Source organism: Macaca mulatta, chromosome 2 (genome assembly GCF_049350105.2).
Source record: "Macaca mulatta isolate MMU2019108-1 chromosome 2, T2T-MMU8v2.0, whole genome shotgun sequence".
NCBI classification, from domain to species: Eukaryota; Metazoa; Chordata; class Mammalia; order Primates; family Cercopithecidae; genus Macaca; species Macaca mulatta.
The window spans coordinates 37,073,917-37,094,340 of NC_133407.1; the positions used below are offsets into that span (position 1 = coordinate 37,073,917).

The window sequence follows — 20,424 nt, forward strand, 5'->3', positions numbered from 1 at the left end:
AAGAGTAAATTTCCAGTGTCTCAACATAAAAAACAATAAGCAAGGTCATGATACATTAATTAGCTTGATTTAATCATGCCACATTGCACACATATATTAAAACATCACATTGTACTCCATAATGTATACAATTATGCCAATCAAAAACTTGTCAATCAAAAATAATAATTTTTTAAAGAAAATAAAGATGGATGGGCTCATCAACTAAAAAAAAGACTTGCTTTAGCTTCAGGAATGAAGACAGACTGCTATCAGCAGAAAAATATACACATAGATCAACAAAACAAAATTAAAAACCCGGAATAGATCACACAAGTACAACCAACTGATTTTTGACAAAGGTGCAATGGCAATTCAATAAAGGATAGTCTTTTCAAAAAAAATGGTGGAGAAACAACTGGATAGCAATAGGTAAAACAACAAACAAACAAAACACCTTAACCTAAACCTTCCACCCATTCAAAAATTAACTCAAAATAGAAAATAAGTTTAAATGTAAATGAGAAAAAAACTTTTAGAATGAAATATAGAAGAAATCATTCGGAAACTAAGGTTTGGAGAAGAGTTTTTAGACATGACACCAAAAGCAGGATCCAGAAGATTGAAAATTGATAAATTAAAATTCATCAAAATTAAACATTTTTCTCCGTAAAATACCTTGTTAAGAGGATGAAAAAATAAGCTACAGTCTAGAAGAAAATCATTTCAGACTGCATACCCAACAAGGGACTTGTGTCTAACATATATAAAGAACTCTCAAAATTCAACTGTTAAAACAAAAGATTACAATTAGAAGATGGGCAAAATATAGGGAAAAAACATTTCAATGAAGAGGAAATACAAATGGTAAATAAGCACATGAAAAGATGTTCAATATTACTAGCCATTAGGGAAATGCAAAACAAGACCATGATGAGGTGTCACTATTCATACCTGTTAGAATTGCTAAAATAAAAATTTGTGACAATACCAAATATTGATGAGGTGTCACAGCAACTGGGTCTCTCACATATTGCTGGTGAAAATGTAACTGGTGTGATCACTCCAGAAAACAGTTCAGCAGTTTAAAAGTATCTCACCATGCAACTAACATATAACCCAGCAAACACACTTGAGCATTTACGCTAGAGAAATGAAAACGTCCACACAAAATCCTTTACACAATTGTTCATAACAGATTTATTTGTAATAGCCCCCAGATGGAAATAATCCAAATGTCCTTCAATAAGTGAACGTTTAAACAAATTATGGTACAGTCATACCATGGAATACTACTCAGCAATAAAAAGAAACAAACTATTGATACACAAAACAACTTGGATGGATCTCACGGGCATAATGCTGAATGAAAAAAGTCAATCTCAAAAGGTCACAGATTGTATGACTCCATTTATATAACATTCTCAAAGTGATAAAATTATACAGGTGGAGGGGACAGATTAGTGGTCACCAGGGGTTAGAGATGGTAGTCACGAAAGTGAGGGGACATGACTGTTAACGGTCAGCACAGGAGAAATCCTTGTGGTGTCGGAATAGTTCTGTATCTTGAAGTGGTGGGGTGGTGGTTACACAAATCTTCATATGTGATGCAATGGCACAGAACTATACACACACTTGATAGCAATGTCAATGTTCTGCTTTTGATATTATACTGAAATCATATAAGATGCAACCACTGGCAGAAACTAGGTAAAGCCTACACAGGACCTCTAAGTACTATTTTTCCTATGAATCTATAATTATTATAAAATAAAAAGTTTTTTAAAAAATTCTAAATCAATCATTTTGTTTGGCACTAGGAACTCAGCTGACTTTCTCTATGGTGGCTCATGAGGCCCCAGGTTCTGCAGTGACAACCATCTGTGTTGATCCTCTGGGATACAGACAGGTGCAGATTCACACAGCTGTCCTTCCTCAACAGAAACAGAATGGGATGGCCAAGCACATGTTAGTGAACCTAACTTCAGAATAGGGCCCAAACTAGCCTGGCTCTGTGCAGGCTTCCTGATGGGCTCATTTGCCCTGGGAGCATCCCTGGCTGCTTAGTTCCACCATGACTGGCTCTCAGGCTCTGGCCCATAAATGGTCTGAAGGCCAGCGCCACCACAGGCAGAAAGGGGATTGAAGTGAGTGCTGGGGCTGGTTAAAGACATGGGGCAGGATAAAACTAAGTGGGGGTTGAGAAGAGGGAGAATGAAGAGGGGCAAGGCCAGGGGACTCCCTCCATTCCTCTGCATACACCCTGGTCTATTACAAGCAAGACAAAAGAAGGCAAAGGGAAGCCATGTGCCCCTCTCAATGTTCCAACATCACTTCTGGATCTCTCAGAATGGAAAAAACAGGTAATCACCGTCACAACAAAAGACAATTATCAGAAAGAGGTGAAATCAGCTATGTATATTGCGAAACATACAACACTGTTCCACTTGTTCCGTGTGAGTACCACCAGAAGACAAACTGAAAGCTAAGGAGGGCTTTGAGCATCATCCAGGAAGAGGAGGTTTGAGTGACCCATGGTCCACCTGACTACCCATTCCAGTTGTTCTTCCTTTCTCCCTACAAGCAGGGGAAGCAGGCCTCTCAGGAGGCAGATGCCTAGGAACAGAACAATGCTGTCCTCAACGTTAGAGAAACACCACCCCTGGGGAGGAGTGGGCCTATCTTAGCACACTGGAAGGAATTCTTGGGTTCAGGGGATTCTCTTGAGAGTGTTTTCCTGAGCATGAATCTGGTTGCTGGGATAGAGCACTTTGCTCTGGAAACTGATTAGTTAAGCAAGCCCAAGATGCCTCCCCATCGCTGGGGGTCAGAAGCCTCAGGAAGGGATGGACATAGGCCAAGACAAAGTAATTCTCCTCCACTTCTTGGTCCTCCCAGGCCAGAAGTCACCAGGGCCACTGAAGCCAAGCTGTGAGGTTTGCCTTTCCCTTCTTCCCACTATTCTCCAGCCCTCAGTCTCCACTGGGATATTCCCTCACTGATTGGATATACATTACTTCACTACACTGGAGCTCTGGGTGTGTGACTTCCTGAAATTTGGTAGCAGTCACCAACCACTCCTTCTATAAGATAACCTCAGTTTGGTCCCGAGGGCAAGTTTTATTTTAAGGAGAAACAGAGTTTCCTGAAGCCGCCAGGATAAGTCAGCTGCAAAAGCTGCCTCCCATCCCCACCCTCAGGATTACTAAATGAACCTGTTTTTAATTTAGCATTCCGGACACTGAATGCTGAACAGTGATTGTGGAGCAGATCTTTGCTTCTTAAGATTCCTGACTGGGCGCAGTGGCTCACTCCTGTAATCCCAGCACTTTGGGAGGCCAAGGAGGGTGGATTACCTTAGGTCAGGAGTTCAAGACCAGCCTGGCCAAAATGGCAAAACCCCGTCTCTACTAAAAAAAAAAAAAAATACAAAAATTAGCCAGATGTGGTGGTGGGCGCCTATAATCCCAGCTACTCAGGAGGCTGAGGTGGGAGAATTGCTGGAACCTGAGAGACAGAGGTTGCAGTGAGCCAAGATGGCGCCAGTGTACTCCCCCTGGGCAACAGACTGAGACTCAATCTCAAAAAACAAAACAAAAACAAAAACAAAAAAAAATCCTGTAAGCCAGAGGCAACAGAGACTGTAAATTAAATCTGGTTTACTACTGCAGGAGAGGAGACACATAAAACCCACCTGAGAGCTGCCACATTCTGGAGATGACAGTTATGAAGAGGGAAAGCGTATCAGCCTGTTAGCCATTGAGAGCATCCATCCTGCAGCCACTGCTGCTCCCCTTGGTCACAGCTGGGATGTGTGTGTCACCAGGGCCCAGAGAAATCACTGGCCACTGGGAATAAGCACACCCCTGCTAAACCAGTGTTAACTAGCATAGTGTTGATGGTGAGGGCCAACTTGAACAAGGGTTTGGGTCTTTGACTCTGAAGTCTCACATACCTGGTTCCTCTATAGTCCACCCCTTTCTGGTTATGAGAACAATTTCACAATGCCTTGTTTTTCTCATTACTAATGAGGACAATAATAGTATCCAGTCAATAGGGTTGTAATGAGGATTAAATACAGATAAAGTATTTCCATAGTTCCTGGTACACTCATACAGCTCAAATACTGTTAGCCACTATTACTATTATTTTAATCATCATTATTATTATTAAATGTAGTTTTTCTTAACTAATAACTATGTCTCATGGAATTGGTGGAACAATCATTCCTAAATGTTTGAACATGAACAAATCCTATTTGTTGAAGCAAGAATTGATCTCAGATGGGTACTCATCCTGAGAGCACAGCATGGTTTACAACGCCCTTTTCCTATGCCTCATTCCACATAATCCTCATTGAGTCCCATGAGCTGGTTATTGGTCAATTACCAGCTTTTTCAGGTAAGGACCCTGAGGCCCTGGAAAGGTAAGAAATGCTTCCCTGCATCATCCCATTAGTAGGTGGCTGGGATGGGACCTTGGATCTGAGTCTTCTGGCTTTATCCACTTCCCCTAAACTATATGGTTTGTGGGTATTTGCAGGAATGTCCAAAGTCGATTGGTTAGTCTGTCCAGCAACAAGGAATCTAGACAAATGACAGACCCTCTGGTCGAGTGTCCCCTGTTCCCACTATGTCATACATGTCCCAAGATATGTGCAACCCATCCCCCACTGCGAGGTGGCAGGGCTATGACAAGCACTCTCACTGAGAGGAAATATTCCTTCAAATAGCAGAGCTTCCAGTTATTGCCCCAGGAGGGAAAGGTGCAAGTGACTTTAACTGGTGGAATTTGAGATTCAAGATTTATCTTGGACACCGTAAGCTATCCAACCTTGTATCTGGTGTCAGACTGATGAGTGGAGTTAAGTGGAAGTCACTCCAAACTCTGGTCTTACAATTACTGTGGATCAAAGGAGGTGATGACTAACAGAATCTCATTTTTAGAGTCAAGAAAAACTCTTAACTGGCATGAGCACTTAACTCCTTTAGGAGGCCAACTGGCCTAAGCCCAGCCCTCAGGTACATGTGGATAAATCATCGACACATGAGAAATCATCTTATTTATATAGATCTCCAAAGAAATTGCTGGCATAAACAGTTATTTTAGGGAACCAGGATGGGTTCTAAATGGATCAATCTCATTCAGCCTTTCCCTCACTGTCAGGAATCTGTCCTGGATACCCATCCCTCCTGCCCTTCTTGGTGAAAATGAAGGGAGGTTGCTCCACCCTAGTTCCTGTAGAGGCCCCTTTCTTTAGACTATCTAATCCTAGTCCCCACCCTTTCCTCTCAATTCCTAATTTATAAATACCAAAGGTTCCAAAATTCCCTGATGAAACTTCTCCAAAATGGTGGAACCAAAACTGCACACAACATTTCCATCCAGCTCTGGCCAAAAACGAGGAGATTTGGAGATTATTTTAAACTATCTCAAAATTTCTGTTGCTTATCCATATCCAACTACAAACTCAATTCAGCCTGTATTTATTGTGGTGCAGAAAGAGCAGAAGCAGGAGTGGAGATCCCAGCTGAGTAAGTATGCAGGTGAGATCCACTCTGACCTCCAGATCCCTTTCTGTTGGACACATATAACCAGTGCACCGATACCCCTTCCACAAAAGGATGACACCATCATCCCTTTGTGTAATCTGGCTTCCCCTTAATTGCACCACTGGAGGCTTTATCCAGTCCCATCTGACTGTATGGTTGTGGGAAACAGCCTCTCTACACCAGAATCCCACCCTGACCAGAAGAGGCCTTGATGCAGTCTCTGCAGTCTCCCACACCCTCACGGCAGCAGCTCTGCCCTCTCAGGAGGTATCTTCCATTGTTACTTCTGCCTAGCCAGCATGGGCAAAACAGCCCGAGTGTGGATTGAACCATTCCAGGTCCTCCTGGACCTGTGAGGGAGTGGAAAGCCATTTCCGACCCCTGGGAAAGGTGCTCTCATCCTAAGAGCTGCCAACACCCTTATCTTCTCACCCGCTCCGCATATCTTGCCTGGTGAGTGGCACCTGCTTAGACCTTACTGAACCGTGAGAGCCGTGGCCTTCCTGGGGTCATTTCCAGATCAGGGAAGCCAATCCGAGCACGCGGGTTTGTTGCCAGCCTGGGGGAAGCTGCCCGCTGAGAGAGAATTCTCAACATAACCGCGAGCAGCACAGCCAGGTAGCAGAGCCCCCCACCTCCGTTGGCGGGAGAAGAAAGCCTGGGGAAGGAGAACATCCCTTAGGCCACCCACCCCAGGACGAGGGGGCTCGGACGAGACACAGTCTGTCCCTCAACGCGCGGGTGGCCCCCTGGCACCTCCAAGCCCATCCCACTGACGAAGTAACCGCCCGCTGGAGGCCGAAAAAGGGTTCCTCGAGATAATCTTTTTCAATCACCGAGCAGGACAATTCTCTCGCTTAAAACTCTGCCTGAAGTTGTCCCAGTAAGCAGTAAGCAGGTACTTCCATTGTCCCATTACTTACTCCGATAAAGGCGTGTGAACACACACACACACACAAGCGTGCGCACAGACACACACACTCGCACACACACGCCCAGCACGCGTCGCCCGGGGATGAGATCCGAGCGCAGCACGGGAGGGAGCTCGGGGCTTCGCAGCGCCTCCTGGCTCCGGCAGACAGACACGGGTGCCCAGCCGAAGGTGCGCCCGGCGCGGCCCCGGCCCGGACGACCCCGCGTACTCCGCTCACCTTAATGTTGCCGAAGACCGAGCGGGCACAGCGGCCGGCTCGGCTGGAAGAGGCGTCGCTGCCCTGGGGCGCGCCGAGCTTGGGCAGGAGCCCCATGGCTGAGGGCGGTTGGCCGGGCGCGGAGCAGCGCGGGGGCAACGGGCCCCGGGGCTAGGGACCTGGCGCGCGGGGGCCGGGGCGCCTCGGGCTGGAGCGGCTGGGCGGGTGAGAGGCGAGCGCGGCGGCGGCGGCCGGAGGAGATTCGCGGAGCCGAGACTGAGCCAGGGAGTGCGCGCCCAGAAGTTTTTATAAGTGGCAGCCGCCGATGATGAAACCCGCTCCAATAAGAAAGCTGTCTGAAACCCTCCTCCCTCTTTTACTCGGGTGTCAAAGGCGCTGCGAGCCCCCGCCCCTCCGCCGCCACCGCCCCCTCAGACAGGTGTGACGCCGCAGCGACCCGCTAGGCTTGACTGCCCCGGAGAAGATCCCGCCTGCGGGGAGGCGGAGAGGGAGGGAAGGAGGTGGCGGGCCCGGGGAGGGGAGGTGAGGGCTGTGCGGGGGCAGGAGGCTGCAAGGGGGTGGAGGCTCCTGCGGACTGGCGAAGAGAGGGTGGGTGAAGCGAAGGTGGGTGACTGGAGGGGATGGAGAAAGAGGTTGGCAGGGCTGGGGGGCAGGAAGGCTAGGGTATGAGGAGGCCCGAGGCGGGCGCTGGAGGGGCCAACGGGATCCAGGGGGTGGAGGGGAGCCCCGGCACCCCTCCCGACGCTCTTGGGGAGATTTACGGAGCCAGTCTCTGCTTGTTTGCACTCGCAGAAAACCTGGGCCCTCAGTTCCGGTGATGGCTCTGAGACTCGCTGCAGCTCTGTTTGTGTTGAGGACTGATTTATATTTAAACTGCTCTTTGCGCTGGAGAGGGGGCTGGGTAACAAGGTGAAAAGGTGGGGGCTGGGCCCGAAGTCTCTGGACCTGAGCCAAGGTAAACTGCAGGGGCTGTCAAGTGTCGGCATGGCTGGGTCTGGCCTGGGGTGCTGGGGGGAGGGGTAGAGGGGGTGGGAGGGTGTGGACAAACGAGACTCACCCCACTGACCTCCTTCTCAGTGCTGGCATGAATAGTGGGTTTATTTTTTCCCCAAGATTTTTTACCACCAGGATTCCAAGCGCGGAGAAGAGACAGTGAGGCTTCTCAAGGGAAGGATAACAAGGTTCTTCCAAAAGCAGCTGCAGTGAGGAATCCAGCTCTGGAGGCATTTTTCCAGCTCCCTCATTCCTGTAGTCCCGTACAGAGGGAACCTCTCCAACCCCACCCCAAACCCAGGAAAAGATGCCGTCAATATCCAGGAGGCTTTGGCTAAGACAAAGGCCACAGGACAGATGGACCACATAGGCTTCTTATTTCTACCCAAGATCTGATACCTTTCTGGGCCTGGTCTGGCCTGGCCTGGGTCTGGGGGCTTCTGTGCACCTGCGACCCAAGGTCCCTGGACATGGCAGCATTCCAGAGCTGTTGAACAGTGGGCAGCCCCTGGCCACTTCACTCAGCCATAGAGCAAGGTACATCCAGACAGGCTTCCCACAGCTCTGTAGCAGCCCCAGCCTCAGGGCAGGCATTAATTCCAGCTCCCATCTGTCCACTGGGAGAACATGGCACGCAAGGACAGATACCAGCATGGAGCACTTGGTGTGTGCTGGGCATACCAGGCCCTCTGCTGAGCACCCACATGCAGGATTTCATGAAGCCCCAACGTTAGCCCTACAGGCATAGGTACTATTAGAGTCTGGACTCCACAGACAAGGATGCTAGAGCAGTCCAATAAGAAAGCTGTCTGAAAGCCACAGCTAGCAAGTGGTGGAGCTGGACCCTGAATTCAGCCTTGTCTGACTCTAAAGCCCAGACTTGAAGCATTATGTTTTCTGATCAGTTGTCTAGTCCAGCAGCCCCATTTTGCAAGATGAACTAAACAGGGACCAGAAAACCCCCAGGCCAAGGTCACAGGCACCTTAGGGCTACCATGGCTGGAGCTTCTTTCTCAAACCCTGAGACCTCACTATGATCCTCTGGTAGAACCCCTGGAGGATCAGCCTCTCCAGCCCTCACCTAGTTCCGTTCTGTTAATCTGGCCCTCTGCCTCCCGTCAGCGCCAGCATCATCTCCAAAGGAAAAGCCTATTCAGAAATGCTCACAGATGCTTATCTTCCTTCATTGACCTTTACTGGGTGGAGTTCAGCTAAATGTAATGGAGAGCCAACCAAAATGACTTAAATGAGATTTATTTGTCTCTCATAATAAGAAGTCTGCTAGTAGGTAGTCCAGGGGTCATAACCTAGGCCCTTCAAGATTCCTTAGCCTGTGGTTCCCATCCCCATGGCTGGCTCATTGTTACAAAATAGCTGCTCCATCTCCAGCCTCCTCTCCTAATTCCAGGAAAGACGTGGAAGACAGGAAACAGGAAGGGGCCATGCTTACATCAAGAGAGCAAATCTCTCCCTTGCATGCACAGCTGCTTTTCCTTAAGTCTTCTTGGCCAAACCTGGGTCACATAGCTACCCCCTGCAAAGGATGCTAAGAAGTATAGTTAACACTATTGCTGTCCTCTGAACAAAATTGGGGTTTTATTAGGGAAAAAATAATAGTGTGTTTTACATTTTCAACACCTGCACATGGAGTAACCCATTTGCTTTCAAGAGCACTCCCGGAGTATGCCTCCCAGACTTTCTGTCCTTAAATTTCGGTAAATATTTCCTAGCACTGAAAAAATACAAAATCAGGCTGGGCACGGTGGCTCATACCTCTAATCCCAGCACTTGAGGAGTCCAAGGCGGGCAGATAACTTGAGGTCAGGAGTTTGAGACCAGCCTGGCCAACATGGTGAAACCCCGTCTCTACTAAAAATACAAGATTAGCCAGGTGAGGTGGCAGGTGTCTGTAGTCCCAGCTGCTTGGGAGGCTGAAGCAGGAGAATCGCTTGAACCTGGTAGGCAGGGGCTGTAGTGAGCCAAGGTCGTGCCACTGCACTCCAGCCTGGGCTACAGAGCGAGACTCTGTCTCAATAAATAAATAAATAGATAGATAAATAAAAATAAAACAATAATAATAATAATAAAAGCTAAACCACAAGAACATCTCCTGACCTCAAAGACTCTATGGTCTCAGGGTGGGAAACAAGAAGAGAAAGTATGGCTTTGATGTAGGAAGAAAGCTATTGTGCACAGCTGCTATGGGAGCATGGAGGTGGGGCCCTAATTCACCTTGGACAGCAGGAAGACTTCTGGGAGGAGGTGACTGTCAAGCTGAGCCCTAAGAACTAGTAGGATTGAGAGCATTAGGGTAAAGAGGATAAACCTACTCCATGGTTTCAGTCTGGCTGGAGCTCAAGACCAAGCGCAGTGGGTATGTGGGTATGAAGCAAAGAGGCTGAGAGTTTAGGCTGTCTCCCCAGCACAATGGGGAGCTGTTAAAGGCTTCTGACCAATGGTGACCTGGGCTAATTTGCATTTCACATGGACCTCTACTGGCAGCCAGAGTGGAATTGGGCAGTCTGTGGAAGGAACCCCAGGAGCTATGATAAAAGCCTGCATGGCAGCAGTGGGATGGTGGTAAGAAGGAGAGAAAAGCTTAAGAAATGTCAGAGGGAGGTGGCACCCACATATCAGTGAGAGGAGAGATGTTAGTGATGACTCCCAGGATCTGGCTTGGGCAACTAGCATTGGTGATGCCCACTCCTGACAGAGGGGGCCCAGAAGGAGCAGCCACTATTGAAGGAAGCCAGTGAGTATCCTGGTCGCATTCTGAATTCAAATTTCCCAGACTACACCCAGGTAAGGATCTTCAGGAGGCAGATGGGTATGTGGGTCCAGCACTCAGGGTGGACACTGGGCTATTGATAGGGGCTTGGAAATCCCACGTGGAGGTGATGGTTAAGCCTCAAGAAGGGATGAGTCTCCTGGAGAGGCTGTGTTGATGAGAAATAGGTCCAGGATGGGCCACAGCAATATCAAGGTGGCACAAGGGATGGAGCCAGAGTGGAGGAAAGTAAACCAGGGGAGGAGATGTTGACAGAGCAAGGGTACTCTTTCAGAAGGGAGGAGGGCAGGCACATGGCCAGGCTGCTGAGGAGGCGAGAGAAGGCCTGAGGAGTGGCCACCAGGCTGGCAACGCTGGCACTGAGGAACTTGGCAAGAGTGTCTGCAGCGGGTGATGTGGGCAGGAGAAACTGGAAAGGAGAAAATGCAAATAGAACCCATCAACTACTTTCTCAAGGTTGCGGAGGGAAGGAGAAAGATAGAGAGCAGCTGAGCAGCTCCGGGCTCTCCTCTCTGCCTGAATTGTCTCCAGCTGTCTTGGCCTGGTGCTGGGGCAGTTAAATTCATTCCCACTTCTGGGCTTTTGCTCATGCTGTTCCCCTGCCTGCATGGCCTGCCTCGCAATGCTTGGCTTCTTTCTTCAAGGAGTGGTTCATGTTATTATTGCCTGTTCTGGGCCCCATAACAACAGTAGAATCATGTCTTGCAGTGGTACAGTCCTGTCATGCACAGACCTTGTAGTCAGACAAAATCGCTGACTACCTTCGATAGCTTGCTTAACCCATTGGCTCTGCGGTGCCTTCTCTTCATGATGAACTGTTGCAAAGTGCATATGAGATGATGCATGGAGTGCCTGGAGCATAGCAAGGTCTCAATGCTGGGAAGCTGCGTTGCTGTGGGGGTTGGTGGTATAGATGTTAGTAAACTGCACTCTAGGTATCTTTCTCCAACTCAGCTGTGAGCTCTTCAAGGGCAAAGGTTCTGTGTCAATTCTCTTTATCTCCCCCATTTGACCTAACATATCCTGTTGCTCAAAAATGTTTATTAAGTGCTATTAAGCAGAAATGAATTCTAAAAGGGCCCTCGTGACTGGAAAAGGCCTCATTGCTCCTAGACCTCCATGCCATTGTTCTCTCTGCCCAAACCCTGTTCCTTCTGCCCCCTGGAGGCCTCTGGGTTGTCTCTGGGTCTCAGCCTTGTCTCTTCTCACTGGTGGCTGGTCATGAACTTGGTGGGCCACATTGCCCACTCCTGCAGCAGCTGATGAAGCTTCCTTGGCAATTTAGATATCCAAGTGTGATCATAGGTTAACTCTCAACAGTGACTGCCTCTCCTGAGTCAGAGGCCATGTTTGCAGCAAGGGCTCCACTGCTGCTTTGTCACTGTCACTGGTGGGGCAGCTGTTCCTCTGCAAGTCACCCTGACCACTATTTCATATTTTTATTTAACAGTGCCAACAGTCTGTGCCTGGTTCTAGTACAAGGTTGATTCTTTTTTTTTTTTTTTTTGAGATGGAGTTTCGCTCTGTTGCCCAGGCTGGAGTGCAGTGGCGCCATCTCGGCTCTCTGGAACCTCTGCCTACCAGGTTCAAATGATTCTCCTGCCTCAGCCTCCCAGTAGCTGGGATTATAGGCGCACACCACCATACCCGGCTAATTTTTTTGTATTTTTAGTAGAGATGGGATTTTACCATGTTGGCCAGGCTAGTCTCAAACTCCTGACCTCAAGGGTTCCGCTCTCCTTGACCTCTCAAAATGCTGGGATTGCAGGCATGAGCCACTGCGCCCTCCCAAGGTTGATTCTTTTGATCCTCAAAACCACCAAATGAGGAAGGTTATTTTCATTAGTTCCATTTTACATGAATTTCAGCAAATATTTCCTAGCACTGAGAAAATACAAAAAAAAAAAATCCCAAAAAACAAAAAAAAATTAGCCACAAGAACATCTCCTGACCTCAAAAACTCTACGATCTCAGAATGAAAAAAAAAAGAAAATGTGGCTGTGATGTAGGAAGAAAGCTATTGTGCACAGTTGCTATGACAGCATGGAAGAGGGGCCCTAATTCACCTTGGGCAGCAGGAAGACTTCCTGGAGGAGGAGACTGTCAAGCTGGGTCCTAAGAACTAGTAGGACTGAGAAGATTAAGATTAGAAACTGAGGCACAGAGAGGTAAAATAACTTGGTCAGGCACACACACATGCACACATGCACACATACACACAGGCACACACATGTACATGCACACACATATGCACACACACATGCACAGACATGAGCACACACACAGGCACACACACGCACATGCACACACATACACACACACACACACTCTTGGCAGGCAGGCTTCGTTAATGCTCTCTTGGCATTTCCTGGTTAGAATTGCTCTCCTTGTGTCCTCACCTTGCTCGTAGCAGGGTCAGCCCGTGGAAGCTGCAATGAGGAGGTTCCCTGCACATCCTTATTTGTTTTCTGGATTCCCCACAATGCCTGTATCACTTGTATAATCACTCTGGGGCTCATGTGCCCTGCCCGGGGTCCAGCCCCTGGTCTGGGCCCACGCTCCCACCTGCCCTGGCCTCACTTCTGGGAGGGATCTCTTCTTTCCTCAGTCTTGCTTCTTGGGCCTCTTCTCTCCCCTCTCTTTATTTGCCCAGGTCTGTGGCTTCCTCATTTATTGAAAGGCCCCAGGCTCCCTATTTCCTGCCTTCCTGCACCTCAGCCCCTGTCCACAGAGCCCAAGGAATACGTATTGAGCCCTGTTTTTCTCTCACCTGGGAAAGGGAGCGGGTGCCCTGCATTGCCTTGCACACGCCCTCTCTGCACTGTTTGGACTGACCCCATATCAGGTAGATTGTGAGCCTTCAGGGCAGGGACCAAGTACAAACACAAGTGCAGATAGCAGGATGCCACCGCCGGAGACACAGCAGGGCTGATTTGTCAGAAGAGCTTGCCTCTCCCCACCACTCCTGCGCGAGGGGCTGATGGGAGACGCACGCAGTGCATACCTTATTTCCCAATTGAACAAAGCAGGGGCCAAGAGCACTGGGGCTGGGCAGCGGCTCCTGGCTCCTGGACCACAGCCTCTCCCTGTGCTTGGCCCCTGCCCTAGGCCAGCCTGGCTCTCCCAGGCAGCGTCAGTTCTGCCTTCTCTGCTGTAAACATCAGGGCCAATAAAAGTTCAGTGAGACCCTTTACCTGGGCCCTGGTCTGCAACACACCCTGGACTCAATATGGTGCTCTGAGTCACCTGGTGAGGTCACTAGAAGTCAGGCCTCCTCCCTGTTCATGGTCACAGGGAGGGAGTGCCTGGAGGTGTGGCTCCATTGCAGGGCACTCAGGAAGAGAATGCTCGTTGCTTCCCTGTGCAGGCAGCAGGCGAGGAGGCCGAGGAGAGTGACCAGGGAGGACTCTGACCTGAGGACAGTAAGCCCATGGCTCTCACAGCAGGGTGTGGAGACTAAATACACGCAGAGGCTCCTGGCCTCACCAGCTCCGAGAACCTCCCTCCAGCGACAGTAGTAGGAATGATGGTCAGCAAGGTAGACCTCTTCTGTTTACTCCTCTCCAAATCTGTCCCTCTTCTCGTGAAAGTTCCCCGACCTTCCTTCGGGGTCCCAGCCCTCCCTACTCTCAGGTGCTGAGGCCTAGGTAAGCTGACATTCACTGGGGCAGGAGGGCATGGGGCCTAGGCCTGGCCACTTGGGCCCCCTGCTGGAGCGACCAGGACAGTGTGCTCTCTCCCAGGGCCAGCGTCAGGGCAGACGGCTGCCTCCCTCAGTGTCAAGGTCTAGGGAGCCCTGGGGAGAATCTGCCCCAGGATGTGGCCACTGGAGGAACAGGAGTGTGGGCCAGAGGTCACCGAGGCCCATGGCCACGTCCTTTAGGCTGTCGGTCTCAATGGGCCATTGCATCTGGTCTTTGCAGTTCTGTGAGCCAATAAATTCTTTTTATAGTTTAAGTTTTGTTGAGCTGGATTTCCTGTTGCTGGCATCTGAAGAGTTCTATTGAATCCAATAAACCAAGTTTTCAACAACACTGGGCAATTCACACAGCAGCCTCAGAGCCAGCATCTCACTTAACCCATGCAGCTACCATGAGAGGTGGGTCTGGTTGTTGTAATCTATGTTTCAAAGAACAGGAACTAAGGCTTGGTTATTAAGGGCTCCCCAGTCCATGTGAAAGGTTAGTGTGACCTGGCACCCCCGCTGTGAGGTCATTGTGACCTGACACCTGAGACTTCTGAATACAGACCTTGTCTTCCTGCTGGGTCCCAAGGAGCTACTGTCACTGCTGGGATCAGGCCCCGGTGGCTAAGAAGGTAGTAAGGGTGGAGGTGGGACTACCCAGCACCTTGGGGAGATGGTGGATCTGCCATCCCCGTTGACCCTGCCTTTTGGGGGGTTCTTCCCAGTCAAACTCAGCTGGTCTGTAAGGTTTTGTGGGGAAGTTCACACCAAGGGCATTGGAAGGGACATTTTCATCAGGTCAGTGCAGTGGATAACCCACATTTTAAGATTCCCCTGCTGATCAGCCACCTTCCAGCACTCCTTTTCTCCTGCTGGCCTTATGAGCAAAAATTACAGTCCATGGAATTGTAATTGGCTAGGTCTTTGGACAAAAACTACTTAGGGTAATCTTAAACTTTGTTGGCAAAAATGGGGGCTCCTTTGAAACTCCAAACTTGCCTATTTGCGTGCACAATTGGAACAAAGAAAATACTGAGCCTCCCAGAGAAAATGGGAAGGAAGCCTAAGTCTCAGTTGGCCCTTTGAAAGTTCTAAATGGAATCAAGAGGCTACCATTGCCTCCATTAGAGAAAATAATTCCAAACTGAGTGAGTGCCTTAATGAAACAGAAAGAGATAGTTCTTGCAAGACTGAAATTAAAACTGTTAAAACACCTTTGAAAGACCCTCTTCCACTAGCCCCCTTGCTCACCTCTGCCTGACTTCTGCACCTTTTTCACCATCTCTGCTCTATTGTTCACTCCCTCCTTCCTCTTTCACTCTTTCAGCTGGTTATCTTGAAAAGGTTCCTACATTTTCTCTAGGCTCATTTGCATGTTTCTTTGTAAAATCGTGTGATAAATTGCTATGATTTATGTTACCTTGGCATGCATTTTAATCCTCCTCTAGCACACTTGAACGCCTTCTTGAGAAAACTTAAATTCTCTCTGTGCTTGAGATGTAAATTTGTACCTGTTTTATCTGAAATTCAGTAAAGGCTTTGGCCACGGGGGACAGATAAATTTCAGCCTATTCCATTTACAGAAACACAGTTTGAATCCAACTGTCCTTTTAAACTAGTGAGTTTTAAAATTAAAGCTGTAAAATCTTTGTGTCTTTTTGTATTTTTGTGTATATGTGTGTATACATATCTGTTTGTATATTGTCTATGCTACCAAATTGGTTTATAAATGAATGAGTACTCATAAATTAAGCAAATAAGTCCAAATGCTTGTCAAGTTCATGTAACTTAGTAATCTTTTGGCGGGTGGGACTAGTCTAATATTGTTGGTTTGGTGGGAATCACTATGTCTTCTGAGTTATTAGAAAAATATGCATGTATTTAACTTTAGGGTTCTTGCTTTTATGATACTTGCCTGGCATGCAATAATGTAAATTTGACTGATGAAAAAATTTAGCTTAAGATGGTAGCTAGGTTTGTCTAGAGTCTCATGAAGTTTTCCAAATATAATTGTTAAAAGTAAAAGAATTGAATGGATGTAAATGAAATAAAAGTTCATAAATGAACTGTTGATAATGGTTATGCTTTATATGTTCACTCGAGAAGATTTCTCAAATGTCTTTTTTTTTTTTTTGAGACGGAGTTTCACTCTTGTTGCCCAGGCTGGAGTGCAATGGCACGATCGGCTCACCACAACCTCTGCCTCCTGGGTTCAAGCAATTCTCCTGTCTCAGCCTCCCAAGCAGCTGGGATTACAGGCCACCATACCCAGCTAATGTTTGTATTTTTAGTAGAGACAGGGTTTCTCCATGTTGGTCAGGGTGGTCTCGAACTCCCAACCTCAGGTGATCCACCTGCCTCGGCCTCCCAAAGTGCTGGGATTACAGGCATGGGGCACTGTGCCCAGCCTCTCAAATGTTTTTAGTAATGATATCCTTAGGGTTTGCTAAGCCAAGTTAAATGATGGATGCACATTGAATGTCTAGATCATTTTCAGATAAGACGTAATGCCGAGACATTTGCTGCTGAATATTTTGGGTTTAGGTTCATATACTTTTGGCTTCTTATTTCTGAGAAACATAAGTGGATCTTCTAGTAAAAATATCCTGTTCCATATTAAAGAGTTGGTTCTATTAGAAAGTATGTGTTCCTGGAAATTGTAAAATGTGTATTCATGGATTGTTGGTACATGATTGATGGTTAAAAGCTGCTTACTTCCTAGGCTTTTACTGAAAATTAGGGTTGTCAAGAGTTAACATTGTAATTAATGTGTGTGATTAAACCACTGTTGATGAGAAAGACTGTTCTGTGTGCAAGCATATGAGGAGGGTAAGATGTATATTTAGTAAGGAAGATGAAAAGAAAAAAGAAAAGAAAAGGAAAGGAAAAAGAAAAAGAAAAGAATTTTACATGAGAAAAAAATCTTGGGTGATAAATTTCTGTTCTAGATTAAATGACTGATTATTCATGAAAGAGGAAGTGTAGGACAAACCAGAAAGCACAAGCATGTTGTTAATGATCTAAGTAAATCATGATAATGTTTATGAAAAGACAATTTATAAGAGGAATTTTCTGTGTGATCAAGTGAGTTACAATTGGAAGGAAATTGTGTATGAGCCTTTCTAGAGATTGATGTTAAAAACACACTAATACAGAATGTAAAATGTTGGTCCCCTATGTTAGAACAATGAGGTGTTTCATAAAATGTTGATTTGCTTTTAATAAAATTGTAAGAAGTTTTGATTTTTGGTTCTGAAATCTGTTTCTTAGCAGTAATCCTCTAAACTACAAATAGTTTCTATTTCTGCCACATTTCTTTCTGCGATCTATCTAATTTCCCTAGTTTCAGGTTAGAAATGCAACTCTCCTTCTTTCTACCCTTGAAAAGGTCTATCTTTTTGCTTGGCTGGGTTGATCACCCTCTCCTTCAACATTTTTGCCAAGTCCTGTAACTTTTTCCCTGGTTTTAGCACAGCTGTTACAATTTGTCACTAAAGTATTTATCTTTTGACAGACTTGCTGACAGACTTGCTCTGTCACCCAGGCTGGAGTGCAGTGGCACAATCTTGGCTCACTGCAACCTTCACCTCCTGAGTCCAAGTGATTCTCCTGCCTCAGCCTCCTGAGTAGCTGGGATTATAGGCATATGCCACCACACCCAGCTAATTTTTATGCAAGTTTTTATCTTGAAGGTCTAGGAAAGCAGTGTTTCCTCCAATACAACTTGATTCTGTACTTTTTTTTTTTTGAGATGCAGACTCACTGCAACCTCTGCCTCCCAGGTTCAACCAATTCTCATGCCTCAGCCTCTTGAGTAGCTGGTATTACAGGTGCCTGCCACCACACCTGGCTAATTTTTGTACTGTTATAGAGACAGAGTTTCACCATTTTGGAGAGGCTGGTCTTGAACTCCTGACCCCAGGTGATCCACCTGCCTTGGCCTCCCAAAGTGCTGGGATTACAGGCATGAGCTACCATGCCCAGCCTGATTCTGTACTTTTGACTTTTCCTGATATGTCTGAATTATCCCATGTAACCAGGAAATTTCCTATGTTATTACTAAGAGCCAGACATTCTCTCGTGCAAGGTACCAGTTTTCTTGCTTACATTTCTCTATAACATGGAGTACATTCATAACCCTGGATGCACACCTCCTGTGCCTGATTATATTCAAGTACCCTTTTAGTTAGGCTTAACTTCCAGGTTATCTAAAGGGACATTGTATAAATAAAAGCAATCACACTACAGGCAGTTTTCTTTCTTCTTTGCCCTTTAGAAAACTGGCCTAGGTAACAAAGATTCTATGCTTCACCAAGACAATTTCCTGTGTTGCATGTTATCTTTATTGAGTTTTTGATATTTAGGAAAACCAAACTTTAAAAGGGTTAAGGCTTTTACATCCATGTAACTTTCTATAGTGCTTTTGAAGTATTTTGATTACCACTCTAGTTAAATGAATAACTATTATTTAGCAGTGACCTATGATTCTGTTCAATCAAGTACCTTAGACTTTTTGACATCTTTGGTAGATTTCCCCAGGATCAAAATTCAAAATTAAATCTTTTTGACCTAAAATTAACTTTGGGATTTTCCAGTTGGGCTCCAGGAGAGCCTCAAAAATATATCTCTCATCTTGCATAAAGATTAAATGATTAGGCTTATTGAGAAATCATAGGGGAAGCATTATCAATTAAGAAATGATATTCAAGTTATATTTAAGTTATATTTATATACACGTGGTATTAAAATATGTTCCAAAATTGTGTGAGATTTCTAAAACTCTGATATGTCATGACATGTACCATCAGACATGATCAGGCTATTACGTTAAATTTTTATAAACACAAATACAACTAAATTTTCTTGTCCACTGTTCACTTTCATCAGATGTTTGAGCATGGCTGTTTTAGGTTTTTGTTACCCACAGTTATTGTTTTAAATTTTTCTCAGGAAGCATTTGCAACCATTTATAGTCCAAAATTGCTTTTCCTGGAACTGCTAATCAAAATTGAGCAAAACAACAGCAAAATTAATTACATGAAATTAAGTAGTTGATAATTGATAAGGTTGGTTTTTTCCTCTAGTGCTTACATAAGGAGACAAGGATGGTTAGTTCTTTACTTATGTGCTCTATTTTTCAGATTCAAGGAAATTTTCTTTCATAAATGATTTATAGTCTGCTATAATTTAGTGAAATATCCTTTCATGAGCAAAAGTAGAAGCATTTGATTTTTATACCTATTTGATTCCTCCAAAATTCAGAAATTATTTGTAAGTATTCTTATTTTTATTTTATTTTATTCATGTAAGTTCAATAAAAACCTGCTCTCTCTTTATATGCAAGATAAAATTGGAAACCTTGGTTATATTATAAAGATTTTGGTGGAGATGTCATATTTAAGAAGGTGCAAAAATGCCTGTCTTCAAGAATTCCTGGCCTTACAGTGAATGCATAAAAATCATCACTTCCTGGCAGGCCCAAGAACCTGAAGATTGTAAGCAAAATCTAAAGCCTCCCTTGGTCTGGCTTCTTAGCCATAGAGGTTTTTTAAATCTGAGATTTCTATATGATCAATGTGGAGAGAAAAAGTTATGTTTCTGGGGAAAATAAAACACTAAAGGCTACCTCTTATTAGATTGTAGTCCTGTCCATTGTTTTCAAGTTGTAGACTGGACTAGATCCTGAATTCTTCTAATTTCCTCCAGTATTTGGCTATGACTACATGTTGATAAAGCCCCTGGCTCTCTTCTCTCATGCAAAACTAGAGATGCTTCAAGGACATTCAAGGGACATTTTTCCCTACTTGAAATTAACCAACCAGGAGAATTGGATATTAAAATTGGAGACAAACTAATCAGAGCTGTGGTTAACACTGGAGCTATCTTGTCCATCCTTAACCCTGATATGCATTCAATGAGCCCTCCTCCCCAGAGTTCTGAATTCATCCAGATGGTCAAGGTGGCCAGTCAGCCTACAATGGTCCCTAAATCTCTACCTATCCCCTTCCAAGTAGACTCCTCACTGGCAGTCATTGCCTTTTGCTTGTCCTGTTGGTCCCCATATACTTCCTGGAAAACACTTCTAAGAAAGTCACCAGGCTTGTATTTCCTTCGTCCCAAATGGGGAAATAATGCTGAAGTTATCCTCATCAGGAGATTTTGCCACAGAAATGGCTTTTACCCAAATTTCCATCTTTTCCATTAGCCTCACCAATGCTACCTGCCACCCTGCTCTCCAAGAGCTAGCTAAGAGTCTTTGGCCACAATCCAGCACCA

The 20,424-nt window shown here is 46.0% G+C and overlaps 1 protein-coding gene and 1 long non-coding RNA gene across 2 annotated transcripts in view; one reads left to right on the forward strand and one right to left on the reverse strand.

Moving 5' to 3' along the window:
* SLCO2A1 (solute carrier organic anion transporter family member 2A1) overlaps nucleotides 1–7,158 on the reverse strand; it is a 97,708-nt gene extending 90,550 nt beyond the window's left edge. The window contains exon 1 of the mRNA XM_015132120.3: nucleotides 6,683–7,158. Within this exon, the coding sequence (XP_014987606.1) occupies nucleotides 6,683–6,778 (96 nt within the window). The 5' untranslated portion in view covers nucleotides 6,779–7,158. The remainder of the gene's footprint in view (nucleotides 1–6,682) is intronic.
* On the forward strand, nucleotides 7,130–17,049 carry LOC144339017 (uncharacterized). Its single transcript, XR_013413565.1, has 4 exons — nucleotides 7,130–7,204; nucleotides 7,475–7,637; nucleotides 7,796–9,481; nucleotides 16,449–17,049. It is a non-coding gene; the product is annotated as an uncharacterized LOC144339017 (long non-coding RNA).
* The last annotated feature ends 3,375 nt before the right edge of the window (nucleotides 17,050–20,424 follow it).